The sequence below is a fragment of the Pelmatolapia mariae genome, linkage group LG4 (assembly GCF_036321145.2).
Source record: "Pelmatolapia mariae isolate MD_Pm_ZW linkage group LG4, Pm_UMD_F_2, whole genome shotgun sequence".
NCBI lineage: Eukaryota > Metazoa > Chordata > Actinopteri > Cichliformes > Cichlidae > Pelmatolapia > Pelmatolapia mariae.
This window is the reverse complement of record NC_086230.1, coordinates 34,288,825-34,309,425: the sequence shown is the minus strand read 5'-3', so window position 1 is coordinate 34,309,425 and position 20,601 is coordinate 34,288,825. Positions and strand designations below refer to the sequence as shown.

At 45.5% G+C, this 20,601-nt stretch overlaps 3 protein-coding genes across 5 annotated transcripts in view; all 3 read right to left on the bottom strand.

Moving 5' to 3' along the window:
- Positions 1-479: 479 nt before the first annotated feature.
- LOC134626584 (myc-associated zinc finger protein) lies at positions 480-9,205 on the bottom strand. The gene is made up of 8 exons (XM_063472530.1): positions 7,042-9,205; positions 5,257-5,407; positions 3,721-4,112; positions 3,176-3,432; positions 2,248-2,311; positions 1,878-2,049; positions 1,316-1,791; positions 480-1,200 (listed from the first exon to the last, which is right to left on the bottom strand). Exons 1-7 carry the CDS (start codon positions 7,072-7,074, stop codon positions 1,466-1,468), a joined length of 1,395 nt encoding a protein of 464 aa, XP_063328600.1. The 5' UTR covers positions 7,075-9,205; the 3' UTR covers positions 480-1,200; positions 1,316-1,465.
- A 368-nt stretch (positions 9,206-9,573) lies between these two features.
- On the bottom strand, positions 9,574-14,345 carry cdipt (CDP-diacylglycerol--inositol 3-phosphatidyltransferase (phosphatidylinositol synthase)). The gene is made up of 6 exons (XM_063472529.1): positions 14,178-14,345; positions 13,417-13,551; positions 12,699-12,852; positions 12,445-12,526; positions 12,272-12,353; positions 9,574-11,626 (listed from the first exon to the last, which is right to left on the bottom strand). Exons 1-6 carry the CDS (start codon positions 14,218-14,220, stop codon positions 11,484-11,486), a joined length of 639 nt encoding a protein of 212 aa, XP_063328599.1. The 5' UTR covers positions 14,221-14,345; the 3' UTR covers positions 9,574-11,483.
- Positions 14,346-15,459: 1,114 nt separating this feature from the next.
- taok2a (TAO kinase 2a) overlaps positions 15,460-20,601 on the bottom strand; it is a 30,807-nt gene continuing 25,665 nt past the window's right edge. For all 3 annotated transcript variants that reach the window (XM_063472525.1, XM_063472526.1, XM_063472527.1), the window contains exon 20: positions 15,460-20,563. In XM_063472525.1, the coding sequence (XP_063328595.1) occupies positions 19,709-20,563 (855 nt within the window). In that variant the 3' untranslated portion in view covers positions 15,460-19,708. The remainder of the gene's footprint in view (positions 20,564-20,601) is intronic.

The following is a 20,601-nucleotide window of genomic DNA, read 5'->3' as shown; positions in this document are numbered from 1 at the left end:
CCCATAAAATAAAATACTTATCATCTGATTAATACTTTTTAAATATTGATTTGATATAAATTTAACCCTGATTCATTCTTTTTTATATGGACTTTATGTTTTGAAGCCTTTCCTTACACAGAGCCCAGTATTACAGTAACTACTCTGACTGTTTTAATATGGAGGACTAACAAATACTTATATATTAAAAAAAAAAGAAAAGTATTTTCTATTAAAGGCAAACACGGGGGATGCAGCAGACAAAGGGATTCATATATAAGGAAGAAAAGTCCTGAGCATATGTTAGCGCTATCTCACCTCAGCCTGAGGCTCAAACTGAATATAAACATTACGAGCCGCTAAATCGGAGCTAACGGGCCCGTTAGCTTTTCTGAGCCGGTTCACCGACACCTTTAACTTGTTTCAGTGCTTCAGATGAAACATCCACATTCAGCACCCACTCAGACACTGTGAAGATGACCTGAACTCGAGTCCACACGTGCGTTTTACTGCCTTTTAATACAGTAACAGTAACGAGGCGCTATGCACTATGCATCAAGTACAATCAATATGCACAGCCACAGAAAATGTGTCACCAAGGTAGCTACAAATTACATGGCAAGTTCAAGAGTTACAAATCAGCATCCAGAGTAAGAACGAAGATCATACGAAGCAGAGAAGTTATGCACATTCAGTGTTCAGGGGGAATATCCACAAACAACTATCGGTCTGCCGTTATCTGCTTTATAAAAGTGTGTATGTACAGCGTGGGCCGTCAGAAACACCCGCTCCCCGCTCAAAGGCAAACCGGACACCGCTTGGCAATAAATTAGAAGAGAAAATGAGATAAATCGTGTTACTGAGGTCTCTGGGCCAGTTTCCTGGTGTTAAACACGGATATCATGGATCAGAAATGGTGTAAAAACGGCGACGGCGGCTTTACAAAAATCTAGAGCGGCTGAAAATGAAAACATTGAAGTGATGATAACAGCTAAGCGCCAAGCCAGGAGAATAAAAATACACATTAGTTAATAACTGATGGGTCATCTGTCCTCTGTGCAGGACTCCAGAGTCGGTAGTGTGAACGCAGAGAGCACCTCCCAGTGCTGGAGGCCGGTCAGCTGACAGAGGTGGGCGTCGCGGGAACAAACAGAGGTCGCCGTCCTCACAGAGCCATGGAGAAGTCGTGGCACTCTCCATCCAGATGTGGCAGGAAACAACCTGAGACAGAAAAATCAAAGCTCACCTCATTTCATAAAAAAAGGTGCAAAGCCGCTGCAGCAGAGTCCAGGACTACAAACATGGCGCCATTAATGAGCAGAATGGATCCACACACCTGCTCCGGTGGCTCCTCCTACGTGTCCTTGCTTCCTTTTGCCTCGACTCCTCCGACTCCCCCCTCGACTCCACCCCACCTCCGTCCCTGATCCCCTTCCCTGCAGTCCCACCCCAGCTCTCCCCTGCCCCCACTCGCCTCCCCAGCGTGCTAGCTGTGGGGCTGGGGGGCAATACCGGAGCAGTCAGTGACCAGCAGTCCCACTGTGCTAGCGCTGGACACCGTGACCGCCACGCTGGTGGTGCCCACGGGCCCCGTGCTCGTCTGGTCGGGGGTGGGGTCGCCCTGGTTGGCGTGGGTGCCCATGTGACCCTGGAGCTGCGTGGCCGTCTTGCACTGTACCCCGCACAGCTGGCAGAGCAGCACGCCGCCGGCCCCGGTCCCGCCGAAAGCCCCCCGCGCCCCGCCGCTCTCCTTCCACTCCTGGCCGTGGTGCTTCTGGGCGTGGACGCGCAGGTAGGTGAGGGTGGTGAAGCCTGCGGGACAAGAGCACACAGACACGTGAAGGCGGGGTGACGGCGGACTGTCGGTGGTGCTTTCTCGTGATGCAGCCGTGTCTTACTGCGGTTGCAGAGGTGGCAGGCGTGGTGCTGTGATTGGTTGTGGACCCGCATGTGGTCGGTGATGTAAGCGGCCGACAACAGCTTCCCGCAGATGTGACACGGCACCTTCTCCTCGTGGCGAATCAGGTGAGCACGGAGGCGATCCCGTGTGGCAAACGCTGACGTGCACGTCTGCAGAAAACAGGAAGGCGTGGATAAAACGAGTGAAATTTTCAAAATAAGACGTAGTTGCTTATAAAAACACTTAAGAGGACGAAATGTTATAAATGTAAAATTTGATGCTTTTTATTGAAATTTTGATGTTGTGGTTTTCTGAATGCAGGACTGGTGGTGCTGGTTTAGAAACAGGTAAACAGGTGAGGGTGTTACCGTGCACTTGAACGGCCTCTCTGTGGAGTGCACCTGTCGCACGTGACTGTTGAGGTGGTCCGGTCTGAAAATGCAAACAAGAATGAGATTCATTTTTTTTACTAACTGTTTAAATTGTATTAAAGTTTAAAGCATTATTAGGGGCGTGGCCTCTTTGACTGACAGGCGGCTGTAGCTGCTAACTGTGTGCTAGGCTTCACCTGAACTGGACCGTGTTTGTGCCAATGTAGCTTTTTTAATGACATCATCTGACCAATCATATGGCCGCTCTCTGAGCTCCAGTTTAGGTGAGGTTCTGGGATTACGATTGGATGTTACTAATTGGCAGGTGTCTGTGTGCTGGCTACAAACAACCAACATGACGGCAACTATAAAGCAAAAATCCAGAGTAAAGAAATTGACGGATGACATCATGGTGGTTGCAGCCATCTTTTATTTACAGTGTGTGTTTGCTACAGGAAGTCTGGCTGTATTAAGTCTGGTTATGAAATGGTTCTAACTTATAAGCTGTGGTGTGTGGGGACACTGCTTCAGTTCACTTGGACGAGCTCAGTGAACAGCTTCCTGATGACTTCATAGGTTCAGGCACTAAAGTCGTGAAGCAGCATAAACTGTATATAGAAGAGGGACGAGGCAGCTGTGAGCAAATGAAGTCGAGCTGTTCCCATTTTCTCTTTCGGATGTTAGGCCTGAAACTGGGGGACTCAAACAACTCGTCTCTGTTTTCCTGTTCTCATCAGTTTGTGTTCAATGAGACTTGAAATCAGAGGCTAAGATCAGAAGCTCATCAGGACATAGAGTCCTAAATAACCACAAAACAGTCACATCTACGTCTTTCATGGTGTTGCAACTGCTAAATGTGAGCGGTTACATATACGAGCTCTCCGTGAGGAGTTAACGCTGCCCGAGGAGCGGATGGCGCTCGTACCGAGAAAAGGCCTTGGCGCAGTGCGGGCAGATGTACGGCTTCTCCACGCCGCCCTGGTGCGAGCGCACATGGTAGCTCATCCTGTCTTTCCTCTTGAAGCGCTGCTGGCAGATGGGGCAGGAGTACGGCTTCTCGTCCGAGTGGGACAGCCGGTGGCGGTTGAGGTGGTAGACGTCCCTGAAGGCCTTTCCACAGGCCTCGCAGGCGTGGTTCTTCCTCACCTGATTGGTGCTGGGAATGGGATTAGGATTGGGATTCTGCGGGAAGAGGCAGAGAAGTTCAGTCGTAAATACACTCTGAAGTCTTTTCCTGCTGTCAGAGGGCCTCTCTCTGCTCCCGGCATCAACACTAGCTGATTATGATGCTCGTCTGAGGTTTTCTGATGTTTTGATCCACAAAGATTTAATTCAAATTGTGTGTTTATAACCGTGAATGTCAGCGGCCATGTTTCTGGACACTTCCTGCAGCTGCCGCTGGCATCAAAAGGCCCTGAATTGTCCTTTAATCTTGGCCTTACTCTCTGGCTCTCTTCCCGGTGAACCCACCTGCTCCATGGACCCAACGACAACAACGGCTGCCTGGATGGGCTGAGGTGGCGCAGCCATGGTTACTGTTGCCGGGGCGATGGACACAGACACCGGCTGGCCCTCCTGGTTGACGTGCTGGCCGGGCTGGGGGAGGGTCTCTTGGCCGGGAGCCGCGGGAGGGGGAGGAGGCTGCTGCGGGGGCAGGGTGAGGTGGAGGAGGGAGAGCGGGACCGTCTGCTTCTCCACCCGGCCGGCCTTCGCTCCGTCCTCCTTCTCCCGGGCCGCCCGGTCCTTCATCTTGATGCCCGTGTGCACCGACTGGTGCCGCCGCAGGTTGTAGCTGTTCTTGAACTCCTTGTTGCAGGTGGCGCAGATGTGGGCGGGCCGGGTCGGCTTGGTGAGCGGTTTGACTGGCGGACATTAAAGTCACATTTTAGTCACAGTCAGTGCACTCTGAGTTTAACATTCGTCTGAAGAAACGTCGGTAATTTACTGACTTCAAACTAATCCTGTAACACTAGTTTGTAAACTGTTAGAGGACAAACTGAGCTCTAATACAACAAACACAGACAAAAAAAAAAAAGATAAATTCCTGAAGTGTTTATTTCTTTGGAGATTTACAATCTGCTGAAAAGCCCACTAAGCCGTACTCATGTATGGGGGACAAAAAGTGTCAACACAAATAACTGGAACTATTTTTAACCATTATGTGAAATATTGTGCCATAATACAGGGAAACCCTGCTGCTTAGCAACAAGTCAAACCAATCAACTGCTAAAAAACACAATGTTGTGCAGCGTGTATGGAGGACAAAAGATTTGAAGCCTTTCTGGAGAAATTTAAATAATTTCAATGAATTCTGCAGATCTGAGTAAAAAGAACAATCATTCAACATTTTTGGGCTTGAATAATGTGCCTGTGTACAGGGACAAAATGTGCCACTTTTTTAATATTGTTAAATATACTGTATATTTAAGAATTTACCAACTTTGTACTGCACGTAACATTTGCAGCTGTAATCTTCAGTCATAATAATAATTATTATTATAATCATTTTTCTGTTACCACAATAAAAAGAAAACTGGAAGACAAAACACGTCAGACCTGACAAATATGAAAATGAAAAACATGCAGGTTTTAATGTATGTATTTATTTTGCAGCTCTAACCTCAAAAATGTTCTTTCTTGTGTTTCTGTAAACAGGCTGATTAGTGAAACATTTGGGTGTTTGGTTTCCCCTCACAGCTCAAACGTCTCCTGTACATCGAGTAAAAACTGTCTTACACAGAAGAGCCCAGCGTGCTGCTAAAGTCACTGATACTCTGAAGTAAATCAGAGGAAATAAACCACAAACATAAAGCCTGTTTTGTGCTCGTGAACTCTGACTCTGTGATAAGTGTGCAGAAAAATAAAATCTCCCACTGATAACCAAACTGCTGACGCTGCAATAAAAGCCCAGAGTTCAGAAGATAACCTTTAAAAACGTCAATATCGGCCTGTTTGAACAACTTCAAACACGTCAGTGATGAGGTTTAAACCCCGCCCCATCCTCACCTGGCAGCGGCTCCTCGCTCAGGGCGGCCGTGTCGACGGTGGACGGCGGTGTCACGATGTGCTCGCCCGGAGGACTCTGAGCCGAGCCGGTCAGCTCCGGCAGCAGCTCCGACTGTAGAGGCGTCTCGGGCTGACTCTGAGTCGGAGGCGTCTGCCGGAGGTCAGTGAGAAACATCTGAATCAATACTCCATCAATACACACAGCCATTTACACCTGGAACATCCGGGCTAAATGGAAGCTTATTTACTGTAACAGTGTATACAGGGCAGGTCAGGACGTGGCCCTATGGAGGACCAAAAGTGTCTACAAAGTAAACCAACATCTATAAATGACTGAATGTCATTAAATGCATCAAAAAGGACATTAATGATTAAAGTTTTGATGACAATGATGACAGGTCATCAGGCGTAAGAGGGCGAGCTGAATGCAGAGGGAGAAGGTCCTGGCCCGAAACAACATGACATTTTCTGAATGATCTCCAGGCTGACAGCTCTGTGGAGGACTTCATCGGTGAGACGTGCAGAGTGCAGGAGAGCGCTCGGCACATCTGGAAACACCAGCTCCGTCTGGAGCAATGCAAAGCTCTGTGACCCGTTTAAGCTTTGAATGATGACGATAAGATCCCCGAGGTTCTGTGATGGGATACAATAACCTGACTTCATGCAGGAGTCTGACAGCCCAAATTTCTTTTGCTTACAAAAAGAGCTCAGTATCTGTCAGCCCTGTGCAGTGCCCTCTTCAGGTCACCCCACAGATTTCATCTTCAGCTTTCTAGCAGACGCCTGGGAGCACGATGGTGCCACCACCGTGCTTTGCCATGGCCGTGACATTCGTTCAGTGACGCGCGGTGTTGTTTCTGTTTCTGCAGCTTTCAGAAATACGGCCAAAAAGTTCAACCTTGGCCTCATCAGACCACAACGACACATTTGCCCACATTTTTTAAGAGAGCGCTGAAAAGTTTCTCTCCGTAAGAGAAACAGCTCAGAGCTCAGACGTGGGAACATCCGGCCTCTCAGAACGACTTTCTTCTTGTCTTTTTGTTTTAGCACTGCCTGGCTAATTAGAAACCAGCCTTCAGAGGTTATAGGTCACAATCAAAGTGCAAAAAATATTTAGCTTGGCCTAATTTGTTTTTACGTCACACAAACCTGCCACAGCAGAGCTGCAGAACCAGTTTATGCTTCATGGGTCTTATGGAAGCATGAGAAGAAGCTGATAGTCTGTCATGTGCTTCGATACTTTGGCCAAAAGTAAAACACTTTTACTTACACTGATGTTTCCAAGATGAAGTTCGATTACAAACTAAAGCAGGTCGAGGCGTGTTTCTAAAGGGGGCAACGAGTATTTATTTGCCCCCTGAAGGGTTCATGCAGGGTGGCTGTAGCTCAGGAGGTAGAGCAGGAAGGTTGGTGGCTGGTCCCCCTAGTCTGCACCCCAAGTTGCTCTCCCGTGTATGGAGTATGGATGTGTGTGACTGTTAGTAGGTGCTTGTGTGAATGGGTATAAAGCGCTCTGAGTGCTCCAGGACAGCAGAAAAGTGATATATAAGAATCAGTGAGGACAAACACAAATCCTTCTCTCATTTTCAGGGGACTGAGAGGTTAAGTAAGGAGGCAGTGCCCCGGGTGAGAGGTCAGCAGGATCAAAGTGGAGACAAGGGGATCTAAACCAACAACTCCCCCCTGACCCCTCCGTGACCTCCCCACCTGCAGCAAAGCCAAACGGCCCCCACCCGCCCTCAAAAAGGCCAAACCACGCAGCAGCCGCGGGAATTTAGCACTCACCTGAAAGAGGAAATTACTCCAGGAGGTGTCCATCCTGAAGGAGACCCAGCTGGGGACCGAAGAGGAGGAGGAGGAGAAGGAGGAGGGGGAGGTAGAAAAGCTCCGGGAGCTGCTGTGAAAACAAAACGCGAGGCCTGTATGGCAGCTCTCCTCCACCGACAGGGGAAATCGGCGGAGGAAATGAGTCCCAAAGCCCTGACACTTCTTAGAGAAGAAGCCTCCGAGAGGCAGGAGTTAATATGGCAGCTAAACAGTCACTGAGCAGATGCTTCTGTAAATGCGACAGAATGGTTGGTCTCATGCGTACTTGCTTTAATGGTGCGGTTTAATTTAATTTGCTTATGTCGACTGGAATAAAAATCTGCATGCAAAGTATTTTAATGGCGAAGCCGAGCAGTCGAGACGTGCTAATCATAGCAGCAGCTGTTCGTTTATAGCTCCGACAAGGCCGCAGCGTCGGCTTCCGAGCCTCGGAGTTGCGTAGGGCTCGTCCCACGGCTAGAGCGCTCCCGGTCGGCCGCGGTCCATGGCTCCGCCTCGGTGTCTGAATCGACAGGATGACATCTTTCTGTTTTTTTCAAACCCGCTCCCTCGCGCTCTCTCTCGCCCTCCCTCCCTTCGCTCTTTCTTCCTTTTCTTTTTTTATCTCTTCTTCACCCCCTCTGTCCCTCTCTGCTTTAAAGGGAAAGTATTTGGCGTGTGCACCCTCCTCGCGGACCCCGTCTCGGCTCGTCTCGTGCCGCGCCGTCCCTCTCGCCCCCGCCACTTCTCGGTAGGCCGACAGATAATCAAATCCGACATTTATGGGATCAGCTCGGCCGTTAACTCCGCCACTTCGCTTAAAGGAACCCGAAAACTGGCGCTGCTCGTCGGGGAAGAGGTGGCAGGCGGTGATCCGAGCCGCGTTCGCGCCAAACTCTCCGGTAAAATGGTGTCGGGTTCGGCTAAAATGAGCCTTTATCCCCGAGCATCTTAAAGGTAACGATGCGCGCAAGTGCAACAGCTGGATGTAACCTCAAAACACATGACGTCCGTCCGTGAACGGGCCACACCGCGCGGCCCGCCAGACTCCATTCAAAAGACTCTAAATTCCCGTCTCCGGCGGACTTACTGCACGATTGAGTGCTGACAGTAACACAGCCACGACACGGAGGACATCCCCACGATTCCGGTCGACTTTAAATGTGCACAGCTGGATTTTATTATTTTATTGTTCAGCCATTGTAGTGCAGTTATCCTGAGCTCCTGTGACGCCAAATGCCATTTTCTGCTTTCTTCACACTTATTAAACTAGTTTTATTCTTTTATTTTGATTTACTTCATTCATTGAGGTATTTTCATTTTATTTACTTTTTAAAATTTTTGTTTACCTTGTTTATAAAATTGTCACTTCCATTTTATTTAGTTATACTTCTGCTTACTGAACTTCTTTTATTTGTTCATTTTGTCTTTGGCTGGTGGAACAGGAATTTCCCCGCTGTTGTAATAAATAACGTTGATGTGATTTTCTCTCAAAGTGAGGAACGTGTTAGCACTAATATTCAGATGAAAACAGCTGTTTTATTTTTAATGTAAGACTGAATGGAAGGTGAAGGCAGGCCCTTGGGTCTCCAGGCTGAAATACAGAAAAACAATCACAGGCAGCTGCACTTCTGCAGACGTTTGCAGCTGTTTTAAAGAGAAGCCCAGCTGTCCCGTGGCCCTGCAGGTCCAGGTGGAGTGACCGGTTGCCCCACTTTAAGTGGCTGCTCAGCAGTTTTATTACCTGTCCACCTGCAGGGACACTCCCACATTTTGACCGTTTCTGGAATATGATAAAAGAAAAACTGGATGATCGGTGGACGAATCGCAGCTGAAGTCAACGTTCAGCTTCTGTTCAGGACTTTTAAGAAACTGGTTTTATATAAATTACAGTGGTTATATGATCAAGCTGCAGGCTGGTTACTTCCCTCAGGCTTCAGCGTCCCAGTGAAAGCTCTCTTCGGCCCACACCGGGTCTGTGTTTGTGTCTCACCATGAATCCAGATGTGTTCAGGCATCCACAGCTGTGCATCAGCGCTGGCATTCAGAGCTGACGTGCAGATGTTCTCGTGATCACGTCCCCACAGCGTCAGTATGAACATGCAGTATTATGACAGCATGAATTCATGTTAAAATAAACCCAGTCTGCTCATTTCATGCTCGGCTCCTTTATTTCACACTTTTAGATTGTTGAGCTGTTCCCCGTTTAAGTCGTTCCAGGTTGCATTAAACTCTTTGGCTTCAGTAGAACAAGAATTTACCAAAAAATAAAGATCTGATGTGATATGGAACAGGAAGAAATAACTAAAGGTCAAAGTGCAGAGGACAGAACAGCAGCTGTGGAAGCTCTGCACTCGTCCTCAAAGCTTTTCTTAAATAAACCTTCAGTTTCTGTGAAACGCTGAAAAGCAGAACCAATCAAATCGACAGCTCGTGGAGTCCGAACTGCCTCGAAGGAGAAAAGTCTAAATACAAATCTGAATGTAACTAAAGTTATTTTTTTATTGAACACAACGTTTTTCTTTTGCAGCTTTTTTTATTTTTTACAGTAAATTCAAACCAAGCAAACAAAACCAGCATCAAATATTTAAATTACAACATTATTTCCTTTTAAATAGAACATCAAACTTTGCTTTCAGGTCGAGATATATATTTCATATTAATACATTCTAGCAAATACAGTATGCGGATTTCAGCACGCTCTCTGATTGGCTCCGTCAAAGCAACACACACAGGTAACACTTGGTGCTCCTCAGGTGAGGTAAACGTACAGTTTCTGACAGAGGAGACGCTTCCTCTCCTAGCACTAAAATAAAACGAGCCCAGCTACTGCTCAACCTCCATCTAATCAGCCAAGCATCAGCAGGAACAGGAAGTGAGGCGCAGGAACAGAACGAAAGGTGAGAGGAATATTTAAGCTTTTGGTCGTGTCATCATTTCAGGGACGGTTTCATCTTCACAAATCAAAAACAAATAAAAAACATCTAAGTAAGGAATAAAAAGTGGATTTTCAGAGAGTGGAATAAGCATTAGAATTTAGATTTTACCATTAACGTGTCGGTAACCAGCCTGACGGTCACGGTGGAGGCGCCTTCGGATGGTTAACGTCAGCTGCTCCTCATTCATTTAAACACACCTGGGTTTTTCCTCCGAATAAAAATGTCAGTGCCCAGCAAAGAGCCTCAGGCCTTCTGACAGACACCACTGAGTCATGACATCATCTACACACACAGGTGCGTCCGGTTAGACCGAACGCCCCGCCTCCTCTCAGCTTCAGACTGAGCCTCCCGTCAATTAATCACAATCACTGAGCCGACGACATCGACCTAACAACAGGCACCGATCAGACCGCAGACACAGAAGTCTGTCCTCACAATCCTGCTGCTACACACCTGGAAATGACGCATAATTACAACAATAATAATAATACTAAAAATAACACAATAATAGTAATAATTACAATTATCTGTATTTGATCTGTATTTTCATTTTTTTAACGTTGTGGCTCAGTTAATAGTTTGGTCAGCAAAATGGGAAAATAATAATAATAATAATAACAACAACAATTTGGAACGTTGATATTCAGACACGGAGGACTAAGAATGCCCCCCCCCCCCCAAAAAAGGTTGAGTTTTTGTTTACTTTTGTAATAATTAGCCATTTTATTTGCTTCTTTATTTACATATTTAGACTACACATGTCCTTTCAGATCGCGCCTCATTAATATTGGCCAGACTTTAGTCACTTCTGTTATTTCTGTATTTACTTTTCTTTCTGGATTTAAATATTGATGGATGTATAAACACATTAGCAGATAACAGGAATATTATATTTCCTGCCTACAGTCATTATTAACATTACTTCTTATTCTTTTAGTGATTTTTAAATTCATTTTTGACTTTTGGTCCTCCGTATTTGTCTATTCAAACTTAAATATTTAATTTAAAAATTTGTTTTTTTTTTTAAAGCGTTCAGATGTTTTTTTAAAATTATCGCTATGATGTAAAACTGAGAAAGTGTGGCAGTGAGAATGAGCAACATTTGTGTCTGTGTAATCGATAAATCGGATACGAATCGTCGGCTCGTTTTAGCTTTAACGGAAAAATAAAGAACACCTGCGTTAGCTCTTGCTGTCATCACCGACGGACACGCCTCTGACGTTAGCGTAATAAAACAGGTGAGCGGTAACCGGGGACCTGTCCGTTTATCGTACATGTAACAGTGCGTGTCGTCCTTTAAGTTTGCGTTATGAGCTTGTGTTGTGATTTAAAGGCTGCGCCATGGATTTGGAATATTTTTCTCCATATTTGGTCAGAATCCGTGTCGGTCTGACAAACTTTCCCTTTAAGAAAACAACAATAAGTGAAACTGCGACGGATCTGCTGATGCTGTTGCAGCTCTCGCCGCCTCCCCGTGACCTCTTACTTCATCTTCGAGGCCTTCTCCCGCTCGGCAGCATCCATGGCGGCCATGTTCTGGGAGGCGGTGATGAGGTGCAGGACGCTGATGCCGGACTTGAGCAGGCAGATGATCCCGCAGAGCCCCTGCAGCCAGTAGAGCCAGCCTGTGGAGAAATCCAGCGACTCGAGTTTAACATCAGACTCAGAGGAACGATGAGTTTCCTGTTCAGCACCTGAACACGTTAACATTCCCAGCTCTGGATTTTAACGGCAGGACTCTGCTAAAGCAGCTCAGCATGACTCACAGTTGAAAATAATCCTTCTTTGTCTCACACACTTCTGTTCATCAGTGCTTTAATTAAGCAATAACGAGAACTAGACTAACACTCGCGGAGAACAACCACCATGACATTTATCAACACTTTCGTCAACAAATAAAAAATAAGATGAAAATGTTCTGGAAAGATGAGATCCAATCAGAACTAATAAAGGTGTGCAGAAAGGTGGGATGAGTTTGGACGTGAGCCAATCAGAAGCTAGCTCCCACGATCCCTGCTGAAAACACAACAAAACAAGGACACTCGTGAGGAAGAGAAGAGCAGACGTATGAACATGTTCACAGTCGATGTCAAAGAAAATAAACCGAAACTCTGAGCAGCAAAAACAAACTTTACACTTTAACTGAATCCACACTAGATTTCAGTCGACAAGAATCTTAATCGACTAAAACAACTTTAATCCGTAAACACTGATGTCCAAACTCAGTCTCACCTGTGAAAGTGAGGAAGACGAGGATAATAAGCTGTTACCTGCTGGCTCCTCGATGTGATAGAGAACGTAGAGCAAGCAGAAGAAGAGCTCGTTCCCGGCGCACATCACAAACAGGACTGGCTGCAGGACACACGCGCACACACACACAGACACGTTCACTGACTGTTCCTTTAAAATTCATACGGACACGTTTATCGTACGACACACAGACCTTGGAGGTGTAGTAGAGGCGTAGGATGGCGTTCCCAGAGAGGTCAATGGTTTTATGACTCGCTGATCCCTTTACAGTCGAGCTGAGGAAGACAGATAAGAAAACACGATCAGCCGCCACCGCAGCACAACACCTCGTCCTTACACCTGTCATGGCTCTAAAACGGGTCACTGGGTAACATGATCTGATTCAGTCTGTTCAGACCACACAGCTAAATATGACTTCACCTTAAAAACCACAGAAACATCGCCCACCTGTGCAGGTGCAGCCAGTGGCTGGCGATGTCCAGACACATGCTGAGCTGGAACGGAAAGGTGTAGGAGGGGTAGAGCAGGGATAGGTTGACCAGCAGACACATGGTGGCGCAGCGGTCAGTCAGCATGTCCAACATGGCGCCGAACTTAGTGGCTGAAACAGACAGAGAGCGGCCCGTGAGACCAGAACACGACCTGCTGCAGGAACCGTCATGGCTGCAGTTCCTCTGACGTCCACCAGAGGCTCCAGCAGCAACTGAGTCAATGTTAAAACTCTACAGCAGAAATAAACACAGCCTGAAGCTCCCACAAAGATTGTCTCATGAGACAGCGAGCATAAAAACAGCCTGAGACGCATACAGAAATCTACTCAGGGGCGTCCTCCTACATCAGCGGGTGTTTCTGCAGATATGGTAGATGTTGCACCTGATTGGACAGCGAGGGATCCACCTCACCACTGCGTGCTTTTAACGTACCACACCGACCCACTATGACTGTGAAGCAGTGAGAGTCGTTAAAATAACCCAACCACACTCCTTCCATCTTTTATATACAGAGTGTGGTTATCACCCAGTATAAACATCAGGAAAACAAACACGTCCTCCATCCAACACAAAACCCACATTCAGTCAAATCCTGCCTTCAGGAGTCAAAACTGGACGTCTCTCTCTCTCTCTCTCTCTCACACACACACACACACACGTGTGTATATACGTACACTGATTGAGCGCTCGCGCTGCATGGCCGTCAAAGGCATCCAGCAGAGCGCTGAGCAGGTAACAGAAGACGGCCGGCCACGGGCAGCAGGGCATCAGGAAGAAGGAGATCAGGGCCAGCACCACCCGGGCGTAACCTGCAGGATCCAACCAAGGTGAAGGGATTTATTCAGAAACAGAGTGCGTTTAATGATTTCAACATTTATTATCTGTGATGAGAAAATTCCTTCTTATTGCATATTATGTCATTTTTCGCTAAAACAATGCACTTTGTTATGTCTCTACACTTGCCTTACAGCTACCTATTCCAATAAAATTGGTTTTACAACAAAAATGACAAGATAGAAGCTTATAAAATACTTCATTACACTGGGTACAGTGTAGTCCACATACGATGAATGTCTTATGTTATTTTTCATAATTGAAGGCATTTAAAAGCATCATATTGAAGTTGTAAAAACCCATCACTCAATGGCCTGATCAATCTTTTTATCCACAATAAAACCCGACATATTTCAGGGGAAAATGCTCATTTATTATTACGCAAACAACTACAATACAATAACACAACGTGCCGTCCTTTACCATTAATTTCGGCTTGATTTGGCTTCCACTGTGACGTTACTTAGCTCACTTTGCCCAGATAAAGCAGATGAGCCGGATTCTCTAAATTGGACGTTTTTTGAATGGAGTTCGGTGAATTTTACATTTCGCCGGCTAAAGCTAAGCTAGCTCCGCGTCGCTAAAGGCGGGAAAAACTCACCGATTAAATTAGGAACGAAGAGGAAAATGTTCTCCGTCTCCATGTCTGCGGCACTTTGTGCGACAAACAGAGCGCCTGTTCTGCGTTTTTATCCGCAACGGGGTCTTTCAAGGAAACTGCAGGCGACTATTTGAAAAGGTCACTTCCTGTCACCCAAAGGGTTCTTCACCGGAAACAAGGTTACAAATTCCGGTTGTTTTCAGAATAAAGGTGCAATGTTATGACAGCGTTTTGTTGTTGTTTTTTTAATAAAAGTACAAACTTATAGAAAAACAAACTAAAGGCAGATTATGCCGTTACATTGATGGAAAAAAATAATCAAGAAAAAAACTTTTTGTGTGTCTTTAAGTTTGTTTTGGTAAGGATCTTCACCTTTTGCTCTACCTCATCTCACTCTCTGAAAAAGGAAATAAAACATAAATTTAAAAAAATTTCTTTTTACCAACAGAAACCATAACACAACATCAGACTAAAACACATATTTAAAACCCATTTACATGGAGATAAACCCTGTAAGCCAAACTCACTCTCGATTGTGTTTTAGTCTTTAATTCTAACACAAACTGCAAAACTTTCTAAAAAGACAAACGTCATTCTTCTTTGCACTTCCTTCTGGAGCGCAGCGAGGAACTCCCTCACACAGAAGACATGTTCATGCTGAGGAAAGTCCGTAATGCCATACGTAATGAATCTGAACCAGAAAGTCTGCGCTGCAGTTTGATGGAGCATTGTTTGACTTCGACAATACCGACATGTTCCTACAACACATGAAAACTCTCTGCTTCAAACATCCGAGAGCATGCAGAGTAAAACTGTCTGGTCCCAGCCTTTGTGGTAAAGTTTTAACTGTGTAATACGGAGAACCAAATGTGCACAATGAAAATAAAATAATTTTTGCAGAGAAAGAAAATAAACATTTCATATTTAACAGATTCATTGCAGCAATTTATTTTTATGTTAACTTTGAGTGGAAATAATGGTGTTATTTCTTTCTTTTGTCTCATTTTGGTTCTCCATACACTGAAGTACTTCAAAAGAAGTTTTTAAAATTTGTGTTTAAAGACTTTTAAATCTTAAATATCCGTAGCCGGAACAGAACTTTCAAAAGAACTCAAAAAGTGAGACGTCAGGAGGAAATCTAGAACAGCTGAAATCTGAAAACATTAATAAAAACATCGCCCCCTGGTGGTGAACATTTCAGGTAAATTTTACAGTCTGATTAAAACAAATCTTAAATATTCACGAAACAATTTAATAAGAAAGGAAATGACAACAAAGCAGCTTTTCTGTTTTTGTTCTTTTATTTCTCCAAAATTATTTGATTACGTTTCTGTACAACTCATTTTTCCAACGCTCCTGAAACACTCGACCTGAACATTTTCACTTCGCCCTCCTGCGACATACACACACCCTTCATCCTGCTCTGCACACAAACAGCACTCGACTCTGCCTCCTCCTCTTCCTCCTCATCACGCCGATGGCCTCAAACGCTCCTGGGGATTTTTCTTTTTTCCCCCTTTTTCCTTGAAAGTTTAAAGCTGCAGGAGGAAATGTGAGGAATTGAACAGAAACGTTTTGTTTGCCATCGACTCTTGAAATCGGTAACTTTGCGCTTTCAAACAGAGTGAACCTTCAGTTTTTAAATGTCAAACTGTCCTTGAACACAGCACAGAGCAGTCTGAGAAAATAAAATAAAAAGTAGAAAAAGTGAAAAATGTGGAGCTGAAACAGTAAATTGATTAAGATTGAAACTTTTGCTGCTAAAGACATCTTTTTTCTAGTTCCAAGAATTTGTTTTATACGATTTTAAATGTAATTCCTTTGTGTTTTTAGGACTTTTGCTGTAATTTAGCACATAAAAACTTTATGGGAAAGAACAACCAGCAGAAGAACGATTAGTGTCATTTTATAATAATATAAATTTTAAAGAGATTTCCTTTGTGAACATCTTTCCTCTTAAAGGAGACGAGATATTTTAAAATGTCAGAGAAGATCCAACATGACAATCTAACTTTGTCCAATAAAATTACTTATCGATAAATTTCCAATCAAACTGTTCGATTGACCGTTTTCAGCTCCTAATATAAAGACGTCACATTTAAAAAGCATTTTAAATGTTTTGTTGACCAGAACATGAAAACATCTCGGTAACTGTCGCTAAGGACAGCAAACAAGAACACGTCCTATAAATTGTGACCACGTGACAATACACAGAAATCCTGCAGTCAGTAAACTGCTCACGGCTGTAAACGTAGATGAAGATCTGGACTCTTCCTCAGTCTGCAGCTTTAATTGGCAAAATAACACTTGAGGAATGGTTAGCATTTCACAATAAATGCTATTAAAAAAAACAAAGTTGGCAAAATGAAGGGTTTTTTTGTTGTTTTTTTTGGAGGAAGGAGGAGGAGCACTCCGTCCACGCTGCCCCACCCCGCCCCACCAAACATCTTCCTCAGCACAGCGTCTCGTGTTTTTAAAGTCCAGCACGTCCTACGGACAGTTTTCCACTGAGCGCGACATTAGGTTTGTCCCTTCCTGCTTGCACTCATCGTCCCGTCAACATTTGCACAAAATGAAGGAAAATGAAAAAAAGCCAAGAAATGTTTGTTTTTCCTCTTTAGTCCACCTGAACATTCGTCTCCTTTCAGTGCAAATGAGGTAGACGTGACAAAAAGATGATCTTCTACCCATTCGAACTGTGCAAAATGAAACAGAGGTGTTTGTCTGGAAAACACACAGCGTGGAATTCCTGTACGGAGGCCCAAAGATGCCAATATTCATCTCAAACGCATATAATTTAAAGTTTAGCCAAACAAACTTGAAACTCATTTTAAAATCTTAAAATGCAACTCATTAACACCAAATGGGTTTTTTGTTTAGAAAAAAAAAATGGAATGACTGAAAGGTCGTTTTAACAGAAGTCTCTTTTTGGCTCTCATCTAATTTAAAAGTTTTTAAAATCTCAAATATAAAAACCAATAAATAAAAAAAATGTATAACATTAAAACTAAAGGGAGGCAAAACAAAGAATGACAGAGGTGAGTTGCTGATGTCTGATTAATTAATGGGTTCAGTTACTTTGGGGAAGATACTGTGAAGAAATTTAAAAAAAAAATAATGTAGAAGTGGTTTTACTCTAACTTTTAAATAAAATTATAATTACCACTCTGAAGTCCACTGCCAGCTCAAAATACACAAAACTGGAATTCTTTAGGGAATAAATGTGAATCTTTATTTAAAAAAAATAAAAAGAAATAAAAAATTATATATATATATATATATATATATATATATATACATACATACACACACACACACACATATATATTCTTAGAGTGTTAACCTGCCTTTAGTTATTAAAGAATGTATTAATAATAGGTTGACGTTTTAAAACCTGCTTATACTAATAAACACTATTATTCTTTTTTTTTTTTTTAAAAGCCTAATATTGGACACCTTTGGGCTTCCGTATTTGGAGGTGTTCTTGCAGATGTTACAGTGTTTTTGGGAAAGTCTTTCGCACCATAAAGACGACGTGTAAAACAAAAAAACGATAAAGTTATGGCACCAAAACGTAGTGAAAGATCTGGAAATATGTCCATACGTCATGTGATAATACTGGCTCAAAACAAAACAAACAAACAAAAAAAGAAAGAAATGAAAACAAACAAAACAAAAAAACCCTGCAGCCCTGCCCAGAACTGGAGACTCCCACCCTGAGACCTCGACAGGAATGCTGGGAAAGGTAGTCCTTTTGTCCTCCTTAGAAACTTGAATATTTTTTATAACTCTATCACAGTAACATTGCGCTTATTCCCCACCTAGTGGTCAAAATTGGCAATCCACATTTAAAAATTAGCGTACAACATAAATATTCCAGCTGCAGTAGAGGTAATAATAATGATGGCGTCTATTCGTCTACAAATCAAGTCACGTGACAAAATAGTCATCATTATTACTCTAACACAGCCTCAGAGTTATTAGTGCTTCTATGTACAAGTCAAGAGTTTTGGACAGTGAACAATCGTCAGTTTACCTGCTACCTGTACACAGGTATCTTACATTTATAAGCATTTATATAAATAGGTAGTGTGCATGTTTATTCATACAAACGCCGCCTGTACACGAGCTCCATGCACCGCACTACTCTGTGACGCACATGTACACCTTATCTACAGATGCAGAGTGTGGAGGGGGGGGGGTGGGTCAGGTGGAGGTGTGGGGTTAGCTGTTGGCAAACACACACACACACACACTCTTTCAGCTCTAAAACTCTGCGGCAGCGTCACTTTGAAGGAACGAGTCGCCCGACATCGAGCTCTCAGATTAAGCACAGGGAGGAGCCCCGGTTAGCCTAGCTTACAACAGGAGAATGACGACAGGTAAACACACCTTTAAGTTACGTTTACCTGCAGAGTAAACGCGCAAAGAACTGACCTGAAGCTAAATTCTGCGCGGCGTGCTGAGAGTAAGAACGTGGCACAGATTGTTTGCCGGTTTGGGAATTGTGCGAAGCTGAACGAAAAACGTAAACTTTCTTCTTCATGAGACTCGTTTTATGTTTTTCTGCTGTAGTGAAAATGCCACGTTTCGCTTTATGGCATCCTCCATTTTGATTTGTGGCATGACTTGAGCAGCAGCATCATCCACAGGCAGCTGACTATCCTCCTGACGCCTGCTGGAGTTATCGTTCGGAAACAGGTGCCATCTAAAATCAGCACGCATGAGCAGACGTTAGCGATGACGGAAACTAAAATAAAATGTGCTCTTTCAGCCTGCTCGCTGACCACTCACAGCGCCCCCTGCTGGCCAGTAGATCATTCCCGTACGATGGGATCAACAAGAAGTAGAACATCTGCCTCAGAGACAAGTGTAAACTTCACTACGCAGAGATCTCGTAAACTTGGTTGTTTGAACACAAGAAAAACAAAGATGGAGGGGCTTCCTGTACGGAGCGCGCTGACGCCGAGGCGACTCGCGGCGACATGGGCGTGTTCCTTTGAGTGGCTCGGAGGGCAGTGGTAGGTTTGTCTCGGGTCAACAGAAAGATGGCAGTGTTTGTTTTTATTGTCGTGTACAGAATCTTAGCACTACAAATAAAAGTTGATTTTAAGAAATCTTCCCTCGGTCGCCGCCTGCACACCACTGCCTTCAAGCCCCGCCCCCCGCCCTGAATGTTTGAAACACTTAGGAACCAGAAATGGCGTCTACAGTTCAGTTATGTACATAGTTACAGTGGTTTTTAAAGCACTGCGAGCCGAGTGGAAGCTCCACAGCCGTCGCTCTGTCTTGGTCGACGTGTTGGCGTCGTGGTAGCTGGACGTGTTGTTGACCGATTGGATCGCTGCCCCCGTGCAGCTGCAGTGACTGCGTATAAAGGGCACGTTCAAAATTGACTTTTTAAAACTTGTGACATGTTTTTTTTTAGGATTGAAGCGCTGAAGACTGAAACGGTCAAAATGGCGCCGTTCTGCTTCTGTGTCCCCTGAGAGAAGCAGGACGGCGCCCCCAGACTAAGACTGGCACCGGATTCACGAGTAGGAGAGGTGAGAGCCGTTGGAGATGTGCGAGGTGACCGATGTGCTCCGGGTCAACCCGCCGTCGCTCCCCCCGCCGCCTGGCCCTCCGGAGGCTGTCCGCCTCAGCGGCTGAGGGCTGTTCCTGAGCGCCATCAGGCTGGGGCCCCTGACACTCAGACCGCCGCCGCCGTAGCCGCCCTGTGAGGAAGAGGAGGAGGAGGTGGAGGAGGGAGGGGAGGAGGTGGAGAGGGCGATGGGAGGAGGCGGAGGTGGCGGAGGCAGGAGGGCCAGGGACTGCGAGGAGGCGTGGGAGGAGAGGTGGTGGCCCTGGGAGTGATGGGCGTAGTGGCCACCTCCTCCCACCCACTCCCTGGAGCGCTCCCGCTCCCTGGAGTCGCGCTCGTGGGCATCGCGGTAGAGCTGCGGCGTGCTCTGGTGGTGTTGATAGTGCTGGGGGAGGTAGTGCTGCTGGTGATGGGAGGAGGAGTGGCCCCGGCTCTTGCTCATCTCGCCATCCCTGCCAAGGACGTGGGACGAGGCGATGGACTCGGCACGGCTGAAGCCTCCACCGCCGTGATTCTGGCTGCGCCAGGATGGAGTCGTCACAGAGTTCTGCACGCTGTGGCTCCAATGGCTGCCGGAGCGCGGTACGGGCCGCGACGGCCAGCCGCCGGAGCCCGAGGACGGGCTGGGGGTCGGGTAGCCCTGGTTGAAGGCCTCTGCCGGGATGCCGGTCAGCGCCATGTTGCTGAAGCCCAGACGCATGCTCTCCGAGTCGAAGGCCTCAATCTCGTGAGCCTGGCGCTCGAGCAGCGTCCGGATTCGCTCGGAGCGCTCGTTCTGCAGAGTCAGCATCTCCTCCTCGATCTGTTGGACAAAAAAGTGGCGGTTAGCTCGTCCGGGAC